Source organism: Takifugu flavidus, chromosome 6 (genome assembly GCF_003711565.1).
Source record: "Takifugu flavidus isolate HTHZ2018 chromosome 6, ASM371156v2, whole genome shotgun sequence".
NCBI classification, from domain to species: domain Eukaryota; kingdom Metazoa; phylum Chordata; class Actinopteri; order Tetraodontiformes; family Tetraodontidae; genus Takifugu; species Takifugu flavidus.
Genome location: NC_079525.1, coordinates 16,092,271 through 16,107,113, shown reverse-complemented (window position 1 = coordinate 16,107,113; position 14,843 = coordinate 16,092,271). Strand labels below are relative to the sequence as shown.

The window sequence follows — 14,843 nt, the reverse complement described above, 5'->3', positions numbered from 1 at the left end:
TATACTTATAATGCTTATAATATGTATATATTATATTATGTATATATTATATATATATGCTTATAATATATGCTGTATATATGCTTATAACCTTCTAATCTTATCCGTATTATTTATTCTGTTTCTATACTTTGTATAGGTTGCTACTATAATATAATTCAATTTCCCCACGGGGATGAATAAAGTACATCTTAATCTTATACTGATGATCACAGTTGTGTTATATGGTGCCTACAACATTTGCTCCACTAGATGGCAGCCTTTCCAGAGCTCTATGATTATTTAGCTGGCTGTGGAATAACATTCTAAACACCCCATAGTTCACGCTTGGACAATTCAAGACCCTTAAATTGAGAATTGACATTGCTTTTCTGATGTTGGATGTTAATTTTGTCTCTTCTCCGTTCTAAGCTCTCTGTCTCCTCTTGGGATCTATGTTACTGTTTACATCTGTGAGTTCTCATGGTGATCATGAAGGATGAGGCCAACTTGGCTGAGTCGCTTTGGAAAAAGAGGTTTAATCTCACCAGGAAAATTAAAAATAAAGGACAAAGGTGTAGAAAAACAGCCAGTTTTCCTAGGATCACGTTGCTCTCTCCTGACAACCTGTGGAATCAGCAATAGGAAAGATGAGGTTGGTTGGACAGACGGGACCTTCATGATGAACATCCAGCAGGTCTAGAACTCATATTCAGGCCGTGAGCTCAACCCTCGTGTTTCTTCAGACGGAAGCTTCTCCTGCGTTCGAACACAAACGCACCGAGGAACCGGGCACGAACCAAGACCATAAACTAAAGCCAAAGCCGGGGAACAGCGGTTCAGTGAATGTGGTTTTGAAGGTATGGAGGTGGACCAGGGTGTCGGTGGTGATTCTGTAGAAGGTCACAGTGCCAGCGGGGTAGTTCACATAGACGGCAACTCTCCGAGGACCAGTGGATGAGAAGGGGAGGGCTACACTTTTGTCATCGTGGAGGACAAAGTAACCTCTGTCAGAACACACAAGGCTCCAAGACTGCTGATTCCTTCCAAACCGGCTTTGGGGACTGCTTCCATGTCTCCGGATCTTTTTGTATGCCACAGAAATGCAAACAAATCCTGTCCACTCCACCTCCCAGTAACAGCGACCAGTTAGGCTGTTGCTACACAGCAGCTGGGGACAGTCCTCAAACCTCTCTGGATGGTCTGGATATGGTTGGTCCTCGGCCACTGTCCTCATCACCCTGTTGTTGGACAATTGGATTGACCTGTGGACGGTGTTGGTGTCCACGCTGAGCTCACAGTGATCTAAAGGGAGAGAGGAGGAACCAGGAACCAGCTCATGAAACACAACTGAGTCCACTAACTGCTGCTTTTTTCAGAGTGTGACGTGCTGACGCATCAAGTTGATCACTTACACTTCTTCAGACCACTCTTAAGTCTCTCTTTCCCACAATGGTCCAGTCTGGATTGGGAGAAGACACAGAGGAAATGAAATCCAAGGCAGGACAGAGGTTCAACAGATGCCACCTCAACCTTGAGCTCTACACTGTTCGTCCCTGACTTTGGGTCGGCCTGAACCGGTTTGCTCTTGATTCGGTTTGTGAACCTCAGAGCTGGATTTGTGACATCTCTCCATATGCCAACGTCATGGAGGAGAACTTTGCCTATTTCTCTCTCAGGATTCCCTCCCAGGCAGTGGCTGCAGCCCAGATGGTTGTGCTGGCATCACCTGATCTTTTTGTATCTCTGACGTGACCCTTTTATTCTCCCTTATGTGGGTTCTCGTACCCTGAAGGTCCAGAAAGCATCACATCTCTCTGCTCAGAGGTGGTTCAGATCTCACAATGTGCTGCTTGAACCACCGAACGTCTGGAAGGTCTCCATGCTCATCAATAAATAGTATCAGGTCTTCATTTTAGGGAGGGTGTTTGCATCTACCTGAGAACCTCCAGGCTCAACTCTGGATCCTCCAGAACAGCAGAGAGCTGCTTCGTTCCAACATCTCCAGGATGGTTGAAGCTCAGGTCCAGTTCTTTTAGATGGGTTGGGTTGGACCTCAACGCTGAGGCCAAAGAAGAACATCCTTCTGCTTTGATGAGACAGCCCGATAACCTGCATGCAAGCACATCCACCACACACACACACAACACACACACACACACCACACACACACATACATACACACACACACACACACACATACACGCACACAAACACAGACACACACACACACACACACACATACATACACGCACACAAACACAGACACACACACACACACACACAATCCTCACTAATTAACAGCTCATTTATGCAAAGTTCTGGGTCCTGTGTCGGGGCCTGGACCTGACTGGGGAGCGAAGCACAGGAACCAGAACCAGACTAAGTCATTTTAAAAGCTGTGGGAGTGAACAGTGGTCGGCTGGTCGGCATTTTTGGTAAAGATATTTCCTCTTTTGGAAGATAACCAACATTTCAAGCTGCCATTTAGAAAAACTGATGATGCTGATAAGGAGCACTAACCTGAGGATCTCCAGCCGGCAGTTTGGACTCTTCAGACCAACAAAGAGCTTGTTCAGCCCTGAATCCCTCAGGTCATTGTCCCTCAGGTCCAGCTCTAGCAGACTAGAGGAGGAGGAGCTGAGGACGGGGGACAGAGCTTTACAACTCCTCTCCCTCAGATTGCAGTGACTCAACCTGAAAAAAGAATAGAAGAAGAAAGCAGGAAATCCTTCTGGTTCTCTCCTGCACAATCAGGGACGCAGGCTTATTTCTTTAGTTGACCTTTATGAGGACGGAAGGTGCAATGATACGGAATGAAATCAGTTCTTGGAGTAACTACTGCGACTGCCTAAAACGCTGCCAGATGTGATGCGTGTTGCTGAACACCTGCAGACACCTGCAGACACCTGCAGACACCTGCAGAACACCTGTAGACACCTGCAGAACACCTGCAGACACCTGCAGACACCTGCAGAACACCTGCAGACACCTGCAGACACCTGCAGAACACCTGCAGACACCTGCAGACACCTGCAGACACCTGCAGACACCTGCAGAACACCAGCAGAACACCTACAGACACCTGCAGAACACCTGCAGACACCTGCAGACACCTGCAGAACACCTGCAGACACCTACAGACACCTGCAGACATCTACAGAACAACTGCAGACACCTACAGACACCTACAGACACCTACAGAACAACTGCAGACACCTGCAGGCACCTGCAGAACACCTGCAGACACCTGCAGACACCGCAGACACCTGCAGAACACCTGCAGAACACCTGCAGACACCTGCAGACACCTGCAGAACACCTGCAGAACAGTTACATGGCTTTTCTGCAGGCTGTGACCACTGGCAGCAGCCTCAGAAGAACCCTCTCTGAAGCAGAGTATTTCTTCAGGTCAAACATCTCCAGGTCTTGTCCTGAGGACAGTAATATGAAGCCAAGAGCTGACCACTGAGCAGAGGAGAGACTTTCTGTTGTCAATCTTCTGGATCTGAGGTTCTGTTGAACCTCCTGGACCAGTGAACTATCGTTCAGATCATTCAGACAGTGGAACACACACACACACACACACACACACACACACACACACCACACACACACACGCACACACACACACACACACCACACACACACACGCACACACACACACACACACACACAATCCTCACTAATTAACAGCTCATTTATGCAAAGTTCTGGGTCGTGTGTCGGGGCCTGGACCTGACTGGGGAGCGAAGCACAGGAACCAGAACCAGACTAAGTCATTTTAAAAGCTGTGGGAGTGAACAGTGGTCGGCTGGTCGGCATTTTTGGTAAAGATATTTCCTCTTTTTGGAAGATAACCAAAATTTCAAGCTGCCATTTAGAAAAACTGATGATGCTGATAAGGAGCACTAACCTGAGGATCTTCAGCCGGCAGTTTGGACTCTTCAGACCAACAGAGAGCTCGTTCAGCCCTGAATCCCTCAGGTCATTGTTACTCAGGTCCAGCTCTAGCAGACTAGAGGAGGAGGCGCTGAGGACGGGGGACAGAGCTTCACAACTCCTCTCCCTCAGATTGCAGTGACTCACCTGAAAAAAGATAGAAGAAGAAAGCAGGAATCCTTCTGTTTCTCTCCTGCACCATCAGGGACGCAGGCTTATTTCTTTAGTTGACCTTTATGAGGACGGAAGGTGCAATGATACGGAATGAAATCAGTTCTTGGAGTAACTACTGCGACTGCCTAAAACGCTGCCAGATGTGATGCGTGTTGCTGAACCCCTGCAGACACCTGCAGAACACCTGCAGACACCTGCAGAACACCTGCAGACACCTGCAGAACACCTGACACCTGCAGACACCTGCAGAACACCTGCAGACACCTGCAGAACACCTGCAGACACCTGCAGACACCTGCAGACACACCTGCAGACACCTGCAGACACCTGCAGAACACCTGCAGACACCTGCAGAACACCTGCAGAACACCTGCAGAACACTGCAACACCTGCAGACACCTGCAGAACACTTGCAGACACCTAAAGACACCTGGAGAACACTTGCAGAACACCTGCAGACACCTGCAGAACACCTGCAGAACACCTGCAGACACCTGCAGAACACCTGCAGACACCTGCAGACACCTGCAGACCACCTGCAGACACCTGTAGACACCTGCAGAACACACTGCAGACACCTGCAGACACCTGCAAACACCTACAGAACACCTGCAGACCACCTGCAGACACCTGCAGAACACCTGCAGACACCTGCAGACACCTGCAGACACACCTGCAGACACCTGCAGAACACCTGCAGAACTCCTGAAGACACCTGCAAACACCTGGAGACACCTACAGACACCTGCAGACACCTGCAGAACATCTGCTGACCACCTGCAGACACCTGCAGAAAACCTGCAGACACTTGCAGAACACCTGCAGAACACTTACATGGCTTTTCTGCAGGCTCTGACCACTGGCAGCAGCCTCAGAAGAACCCACTCTGAAGCAGAGTATTTCTTCAGGTCAAACATCTCCAGGTCTTGTCCTGAGGACAGTAACATGAAGCCAAGAGCTGACCACTGAGCAGAGAGAGACTTTCTGTTGTCAATCTTCCAGATCTGAGGTTCTGTTGAACCTCCTGGACCAGTGAACTATCGTTCAGCTCGTTCAGACAGTGGAACAGGTTGATGATTCTCTCTGAGGACAGATTCTCTCCAATCTTCTCCTTGATGTAGCCAATGATTTCCTGATTGGGCTCTGAGCTGCCTTCACCGTTAATTAGACCTCGTAGAAGAGCCTGATTGGTCGGCAGAGAAAGACCCAAAAGGAACCACAGGAACAGGTCCAGGTGTCCTTTTTCATTTTGCAAGGCCTCGTCCACCCACCGCACACTGGTAAAAATCAGCCTGTTTGATTTTGGTGTTGGGCAGTTTAGAGCCTAAATAACGTAATAAGGTTTTTTTTTCTGACAGTATGTTGGTGCCAAAATTGGTGAATGTCAAATGTGCATGAAGAGCAGCGAGAAACTCCTGAACACTCAGATGGACAAAGCAGAACACCTCCTCCTTGAACAGTCCTCGCTCCCTTCTGAACATCTGCGTGAACACTCCTGAGTAGGCATCAGCCGACCTGACGGTGATGCCACAGTCTCTTAGATCGGACTCGTAGAAGATCACATTGCCTTTCTGCAGTTGTTCAAATGCCAGCTTTGCCAGAATTGGAATCATCTCACAGCTCTCTGGACTCCATTGTGGAGCTTTCCCGTCTCCTCTCTTGTTTTTCGGTGTGGACTGAACAACCAGGAAGTCGATGTACATCGCTCATCAAATAAATAGTATCAGGTCTTCATTTTAGGAGGGTGTTTGCATCTACCTGAGAACCTCCAGGCTCAACTCTGGATCCTCCAGAACAGCAGAGAGCTGCTTCGTTCCATCATCTCCAGGATGGTTGAAGCTCAGGTCCAGTTCTTTTAGATGGGTTGGGTTGGACCTCAACGCTGAGGCCAGAGAAGAACATCCTTCTGCTGTGATGAGACAGCCCGATAACCTGCATGCAAGCACATCCACCACACACACACACACACACACACACACACACACACACACACACAACACACACACACACCACACACCACACACCACACACCACTCACACACATTGCTCTCACTAATTAACAGCTCATTTATGCAAAGTTCTGGGTCGTGTGTCGGGTGGACCTGACTGGGGAGCGAAGCACAGGAAACAGAACCAGACTAAGTCATTTTAAAAACTGTGGGAGTGAACAGTGGTCGCTGGTCGGCATTTTTGGTAAAGATATTTCCTCTTTTTGGAAGATAACAAAATTTCAAGCTGCCATTTAGAAAAACTGATGATGCTGATAAGGAGCACTAACCTGAGGATCTCCAGCCGGCAGTTTGGACTCTTCAGACCAACAGAGAGCTCGTTCAGCCCTGAATCCCTCAGGTCATTGTCACTCAGGTCCAGCTCTAGCAGACTAGAGGAGGAGGCGCTGAGGACGGGGGACAGAGCTTCACAACTCCTCTCCCTCAGATTGCAGTGACTCAACCTGAAAAAAGAAAGAAGAAGAAAGCAGGAAATCCTTCTGGTTCTCTCCTGCACAATCAGGGACGCAGGCTTATTTCTTTAGTTGACCTTTATGAGGACGGAAGGTGCAATGATACGGAATGAAATCAGTTCTTGGAGTAACTACTACTACTGCGACTGCCTAAAACGCTGCCAGATGTGATGCGTGTTGCTGAACACCTGCAGACCCTGCAGACACCTGCAGACCCTGCAGACACCCACCTGCAGACACCTGCAGAACACCTGCAGAACACCTGCAGAACACCTGCAGACACCTGCAGAACACCTGCAGAACACCTCAGACACCTGCAGACACCTGCAGACACCTGCAGACACCTGCTGAACACCTGCAGACACCTGCAGACACCTGCAGACACCTGCAGAACACCTGCAGAACACCTGCAGACACCTGCAGACACCTGCATGAACACCTGCAGACACCTGCAGACACCTGCAGAACACCTGCAGAACACCTGCAGAACACCTGCAGACACCTGCAGACACCTGCAGACACCTGCAGAACACCTGCTGAACACCTGCAGACACCTGCAGACACCTGCAGAACACACCTGCAGAACACCTGCAGAACCTGCTGAACACCTACAGAACACATGCAGACAGCTGCAGAACACCTGCAGCACATGCAGAACACCTGCAGAACACCTGCAGACACCTGCAGAACATCTGCAGAACACCTGCAGAACACCTGCAGAACACCTGTAGAACACCTGCAGAACACCTGCAGAACACCTACAGACACCTGCAGACAGACATGCAGAGCACCTGCAGACACCTGCAGACACCTGCAGACACCTGTAGACACCTGCAGACATCTGCAGACACCTGCAGAACACCTGCAGACACCTGCAGACACCTGCAGACATCTGCAGAACACCTGTAGAACACACCTACAGACACATGCAGAACACTGCAGAAACACTACAGACACCTGCAGACACCTGCAGATATCTGCAGAACACCTGCAGAACACCTCAGACACCTGCAGAACACCTACAGACACCTGCAGAACACCTACAAACACCTGCAGAACACCTGCAGACACATGAAAACATCTTCAGACACCTGCAGACATCTGCAGAACACCTGTAGAACACCTGCAGAGACATGCAGAACACCTGCAGACACCTGCAGACACCTGCAGAACACCTGCAGACACCTGCAGACACCTGTAGAACACCTGCAGAACACTTACAGGGCTTTTCTGCAGGCTGTGACCACTGGCAGCAGCCTCAGAAGAACCCACTCTGAAGCAGAGTATTTCTTCAGGTCAAACATCTCCAGGTCTTGTCCTGAGGACAGTAATATGAAGCCAAGAGCTGACCACTGAGCAGAGGAGAGACTTTCTGTTGTCAATCTTCTGGATCTGAGGTTCTGTTGAACCTCCTGGACCAGTGAACTATCGTTCAGCTCGTTCAGACAGTGGAACAGGTTGATGATTCTCTCTGAGGACAGATTCTCTCCAATCTTCCTCTTGATGTAGCCAATGATTTCCTGATTGGGCTCTGAGCTGCCTTCACCGTTAATTAGACCTCGTAGATGAGCCTGATTGGTCGGCAGAGAAAGACCCAAAAGGAACCGCAGGAACAGGTCCAGGTGTCCTTTTTCATTTTGCAAGGCCTCGTCCACCGCACACTGGTAAAAATCAGCCTGTTTGATTTTGGTGTTGAACAGTTTAGAGCATAAATAACGTAATAAGGTGTTTTTTTTTTGACAGTATGTTGGTGCCAGACTTGGTGAATTTCAAATGTACATGAAGAGCAGCGAGAAACTCCTGAACACTCAGATGGACAAAGCAGAACACCTCCTCCTTGAACAGTCCTCGCTCCCTTCTGAACATCTGCGTGAACACTCCTGAGTAGGCATCAGCCGACCTGACGGTGATGCCACAGTCTCTTAGATCGGACTCGTAGAAGATCACATTGCCTTTCTGCAGTTGTTCAAATGCCAGCTTTGCCAGAATTGGAATCATCTTACAGCTCTCTGGACTCCATTGTGGAGCTTTCCCGTCTCCTCTCTTGTTTTTCTGTGTGGACTGAACAACCAGGAAGTAGATGTACATCGCTGTGAGAGTCTTGGGCAGCTCTTCTCGCATCTTCAACACATCCTCAAAAACCTTTGCAGTGACCCAGCAGAAGATTGGGATGTGACACATGATATGGAGGCTTCGAGATGCCTTGATGTGTGAGATGATCCTGCACGCCTGCTCCTCCTCCTTGAACTTCCTCCTAAAGTACTCTTCCTTCTGCACGTCAGTAAACCCTCGCACCTCTGTCCTCATGTCCACAAAATCCGGATGGATCTGATTGGCTGCCGCGGGCCTCGTGGTTATCCAGAGTCGAGCGGAGGGGAGAAGACTTCTGTTAATGAGGTTTGTGAGCAGGACCTCCACCGAGCACGGTGCCTTCACATCTATATCCGCCTCCTGGAATTCATTGGTTCTGGTGTCCATTTCTAGTCGGCTCTCATCCAGCCCATCCAAGATAAACAGAAGCTTGAATTTACAATTGTCAAAATTGGCGTCTCCTGATGACTGCAGAGCTGTAAAGATGCTGTTAAGAGCCTCTATTTGAATGGCCCTGGACTCTTGGATGCATTTATGAGTGAGTTCGGCCAAGGATCGGTCTTTCTTCTTCAACTGGTTCAGGTGGCGAAAGGTGAACGGCAATATGAGATGCACGTCTTGATTGGCTCGTTGTTCTGCCCAGTCCAACACAAACTTGCGGATTAGAAAGGTTTTGCCAATTCCTGCATTTCCGTTGGTCAGAACAGTTCTTATGGGTTTATATTTCCCAGCTGGAGGTGTAAACAGGTCACTGGGACTAATGGGTTGTTCTGTGTCTGAAGGGTTCCCAACCATGTCAATCTGAGTGACTTCGTGCTGAGCATTGATGTGTATGTCGCCACCGTGGGTGACGTACAGCTGTGTGTAGACGTCGTCCAGCCGTTGCTCGTCTGCCTTCTCATCACAGCCTTCCTGCACACACATAAACTTGCTCCTCAGGTTTGACTGAAGGTTTGATTGATAAGAGCCGATGGGGACGTGTTCACATGTGGGACCTTAAAGCAAAATATACATGCACATGTGTTAGTCGATATATTCAGCAGATATGAATATATTATATATTTATTCCAGAGTGCTTTGAGCTGATGTTTTACAGTTTATCTTCTTCTCAGGTCCAGTTGGACTTCACATTTCAAAAAGACAAGAACAGCATCACTGGAGTAAAACAATCCCAAAAACTTAAGTAAAGAACTCAGAAGAGCTTTTAAAGCAGGTACGACTGGAATTCTTTCAGACTGACGCTGCAGCAATTTGCTGTTGATGCTGCTGTTGAGATCTGACGCTCAAAGTTTCAGACTGGATCAAGTTTCACTGATTCCAGATCAGGAAAAACAATGAAAGTGGTGGCGGGTCTCAGCAGGTCCGAAGGGTTGATCATGAGTTCTGAACTTGATAGGAGACAAACCTCCATTCCAAGAAAAGACGGTGCAGCTTCATCTGGAAGGATGGGTTAACCCTAACCCTAAGCATGCCTCCTCAGTCAGACCACTTCCTGTGTGTCTTGGTAACAGTTAACTCTAAATTTATGACATTTTAATGACGTTAGTGGTTATGATGGTGCTTGGCTGCAGGCGGTGAAAACATCTCACGGCAGCACTTTGAAGCTCTCATCCATGCCTTTATAACACTTCTATCCATGCCTTTATTACACCTCTATCATGCCTTTATTACACCTCTATCCATGCCTTTATTACACCTCTATCCATGCCTTTATTACACCTCCATCCATGCCTTTATTACACCTCTATCCATGCCTTTATTACACCTCCGTCAATGCCTTTATTACACCTCCATCCATGCCTTTATTACACCTCTATCCATGCCTTTATTACACCTCTATCCATGCCTTTATGCCACCTCTATCATGCCTTTATTACTTTATTACACCTCTATCCATGCCTTTATTACACCTCTATCCATGCCTTTATTACACCTCTATCTATGCTATGCCTTCATTACATCTCTATCCATGCCTTTATTACACCTCTGTCCATGCCTTTATTACACCTCTGTCCATGCCTTTATTACACCTCTATCCATGCCTTTATACCACCTCTATCCATGCCTTTATTACACCTCCATCCATGCCTTTATTACACCTCTGTCCATGCCTTTATTACACCTCTATCCATGCCTTTATTACACCTCCATCCATGCCTTTATTACACCTTTATCCATGCCTTTATTACACCTCTATCCATGCCTTTATTACACCTCTATCCATGCCTTTATTACACCTCTGTCCATGCCTTTATACCACCTCACCACTCTATCCATGCCTTTATTACTTAATGGATTCTTAACATCCGCTCACTCACGAACAAGGAACACCTCATCCACGATCTCCTAACTGACCGCAATTTCGACTTTCTTTGTATTACGGAAACCTGGTACAACTAAATGACTTCTCTCTCACTCAACGACTCCACCCCACCGGACTATACATATTTTCCCACCCCCGGTCCCACGGCCGTGGTGGTGGTATCGCAGTGATTCACCACCAGAAGTGGAAGATCCTTCCGCTGTCTTTGCTTCCATCATCCTCATTTGAACATTTGGCACTTACACTCTCTGGACCCACTCCCACCATCATTGCCACTATTTACCGCCCCCCCAAGCCCCACAGCGACTTCCTAAATGACTTTGCCGTCTTGCTCACCCATCTATGTACACTATCTCCAAACATAACAATACTAGGGGACTTCAATATCCACATGGACAATACCAATCTGCCCCTCACCAGAGACTTTTTATCATGCCTGGAGAGCTTTGGACTGCATAATTTTATCAACTTCCCAACGCACACTAAAGGACACACTCTGGACCTTCTCTGCTGCTCTGGTCTCATCCCCCCTCTACTGCACTGCTGATGAGCTCCATGTCAGCGACCATTTCCTCATCTCTTTCAGCAGCACTGCACTCCGCCACTTCAGAGTTAAGTCACCACGCTTTATCTCATTCCGCAATTTGAAAAACATCAACACTGACACCGTTAGTTCCCACATTAATGATATTATCATCCCAGACTGTTTCACTACCACCGACGAAATCACATCCCACTGTCACAGCTGCGGGCAATCATGCCCGTGAGCCGCCTCGCCCCGCACACCTGTTGTGCATCAGGACTCTAATGAGCACTCTTCTTAATCCCCGGAGGCACACCTGCTCCCTGCCAGATCGTTATTCGTTCCTGATGACTTTCCAGCGTATTCCTGTTTGCCTGCCTGCCCGGTTCCGATCTTGCCTGTTCCTGACCATTCTGTTTAGTCTGCTCCCCTGTAAACTCTGTCTGCCTTCTGCCCGATCTCGACCTTGTTTGTCCCCGACTATTCTGTTCTGCTCGCTCCCCGGTGAATCCTCTCTGTTGTCTGTGTCCGACAATAAAGCGGTGTTCAGCCAGACTCGTGTGTCGCATTTGGGTTCTTAACTGGTTCCTGACATCCCACTACAATACTAGTTTAAAGACATCCTCAACTCCATCGCCCCAGCCAAAACACGCTCTGTTTCGTTCTCCACAACTGCCCCCGTAATGTGTTAACAACCAGCCTAAGCACCATATTAGGACATGCTCCACATGTGTGTCCTGTGTCTTCTTCATTTATGCAAAAGGAGCTCCTAAAAGATGACACTGGAGCCTGTGGGCCCCTGGTTGTTCTCCATATGAGGATGTGTAGCATGAAGCATCTTCAGTATTCCCTTTTTTGGTAATAACTGAACGCTATACCATTGGGTTGGCCATATTGTATAGCGTGAGGTCATCAGTAAAGAATGTGTTTACTTGACTGTATAAGAAGGAGGTGACGATGAAGACACCTCGGAGTTCTTCACCATCAGGACCGCGAAACCTCCCTCGGACAAACTGCAGCGTCCGATTGATACCTGACTGTTCTCTCTCTCAATAAACATCTTTGATAACCAAGTCGGTGTCTGCAAAGATTCCTTCCTCATCAACACATCTCGGCTACCACCAGGAGAAGATTCACAACAGCACACAGTTCATCCAGCTCAAATCATTCAAGTCCAACCTCTCCCCAGTCACTTCAGGCGTGCCACAGGGCTCAGTCCTGGGACCCTTGCTATTCATCATCTATCTTCTTCCCCTTGGCGCCATCTTCCGCAAATTCAACATCCAATATCACTGTTATGCAGATGACACTCAACTGTACCTCTCAAGCTCGCCTAACTCCTCACTCCCACCCTCCTCCTTCCCCACCTGCTTAGCTGAAATCAAAGCCTGGTTCTCGTCCAACTTCCTTAAATTAAACAGTGATAAAACTGAAGTGCTCCTCGTAGGGACGAAATCATCCCTCTCTAAAGTTCCCAGTTTCTCCATTCCCATTGACACCTCCTTGGTCTCCCCCTCCCCTCAAGTTAAGAGTCTGGGCGTCATCCTCGACAGCACTCTCTTATTTAAATCCCACATCAGCCATACCACTCTGGCCGCCTATTTCCATCTCCGACAAATAAATCGACTTCGTCCCTCCCTCTCCCCCAACACCACCTCCATCCTCGTCCATAGTCTTGTTACCTCACGTTTAGATTACTGCAACTCCCTCCTCTTCGGTCTCCCTCAAAAATCTCTCCACAAGCTACAACTGGTCCACAATTCAGCTGCCCGCATCATCACCAGAACCCCATCTTCCCACCACATCTCCCCCATCCTACAACAACTCCACTGGCTTCCCATCACTTTCCGGATCCAGTACAAAATCCTTCTACTCACCTTCAGAGCCATCCATAAACTCGCCTGACCTCCTCCACATTGCCATTCCAACACGCCCCCTCAGATCCTCCTCCTCCCTCAACCTCACTGTGCCCCCTGTCTACCTCAGGACCATGGGGGGCAGAGCTTTCAGTCGCTCTGCTCCTCACCTTTGGAACTCCTTACCACCAGACATTCGAAATACCGACTCTCTCCCCATATTTAAATCAAACCTCAAAACACACCTTTTTTGTCTGGCTTACTCACTGCACACCACACCCTTATTGTTTTCTTTGTTTAGGTTTATGATTACATGCTGCTTTGTTGATCTTATGTATGTATGTATGTTTCACCTACTGACTATTTTTTGTTGTAATTGCTGCTATTGCCATTGTTGTTGAAATCTTAACTGTGAAGCTGACCTATGATTTTAAATCGTAAATAGTGTTTAACTGTTGCATGATGTACTGTAAAGTGTCCTTGGGTGTCTTGAAAGGCGCTTTGAAATAAAATCTTTTCTTTTTTTCTTTTTTTTTATTACACCTCTATCAGCTGGATTACTGTAAAGCACCACGAACATGCCCCGCCTGTCTGTCCTCTCCTGCCCGTTCCCATATTCTCCTACATAAATGCACATATTGCCGGTCTTGGTTTTCTCTGGTCTTGCTGATCCTGGATTCGCTCCATCAGGACCCAGAGGATGAAGGTGGGCCACATCTCTGATGAGGACGTCTGAAGATGCACCTGGACCTGGTATATTACTGTTAATGCTGATGTGCTCTGTGCACGTGGCCTCTGCTGCACGTCTGCCCGTCCCAGGGAGACGGATCCCTCAGCTGTGGATCTCCTCCAGGTTTCTCCAGGTTTTTCCTGACCTGGTTTGAGGGCCTAAGGACGGAGGACGTCACACCTGTGCAGCCTGTAAAGTCCTCTGATGCAGCAATCATCTTGTGATTTTGGGCCTCAGGGCGGCTGATCGGCTCCCGGAGGCACCAGAATCTCAGCAGAACCACCTGGAGTGCTGCTCCTAAATCATGAAGCCATCTGCCATCGGACGTTAGACAGCCCCCTTTACTCCACATCTTTAAAAGCCATCTCAAAATGCACCTTGATCCTGTGTCAGGTTCAAACTGTTCATTTAAAAATGCTGTAACTACTTATTGTCACTCCTGACCAGAACCCTGACCTGCTTTAGCTGATGTTCTATCACCTCAGGATAGCAGGAGACAACCTGACCATCCATCCCCCATTTTCTTATATGTTCTTTCTATATCATGCTTTGTTTTATCTTGTGCTATCTCTCTTTGTTACTCTTGTCTCTATATGACTTTGTTTATAATGGACTTTCTGCTTTGCTTTAGCATAACGAGTTACCCTTACGCGTATTGTAATCTTACATGTTCGTGTGCTAGTATAAAAATAAACCTCCCAGGCCCACACTGGTAGCTACACCTGCAGACTGTGCGGTGGCCCTAGCAGCAAGTAAACCGAAGC

At 48.1% G+C, this 14,843-nt stretch overlaps 1 protein-coding gene across 1 annotated transcript; it reads right to left on the bottom strand.

The window, feature by feature from the left end:
• Nucleotides 1-498: 498 nt before the first annotated feature.
• LOC130526963 (NACHT, LRR and PYD domains-containing protein 12-like) lies at nucleotides 499-10,230 on the bottom strand. Its single transcript, XM_057034958.1, is given in 8 exon segments — nucleotides 499-1,284; nucleotides 1,395-1,441; nucleotides 1,918-2,091; nucleotides 3,896-4,068; nucleotides 5,856-6,027; nucleotides 6,374-6,547; nucleotides 7,778-8,283; nucleotides 8,285-10,230. Coding segments are annotated over 8 exon segments (3,096 nt in total). The 5' UTR covers nucleotides 9,572-10,230; the 3' UTR covers nucleotides 499-721.
• Between the last annotated feature and the right edge of the window lie 4,613 nt (nucleotides 10,231-14,843).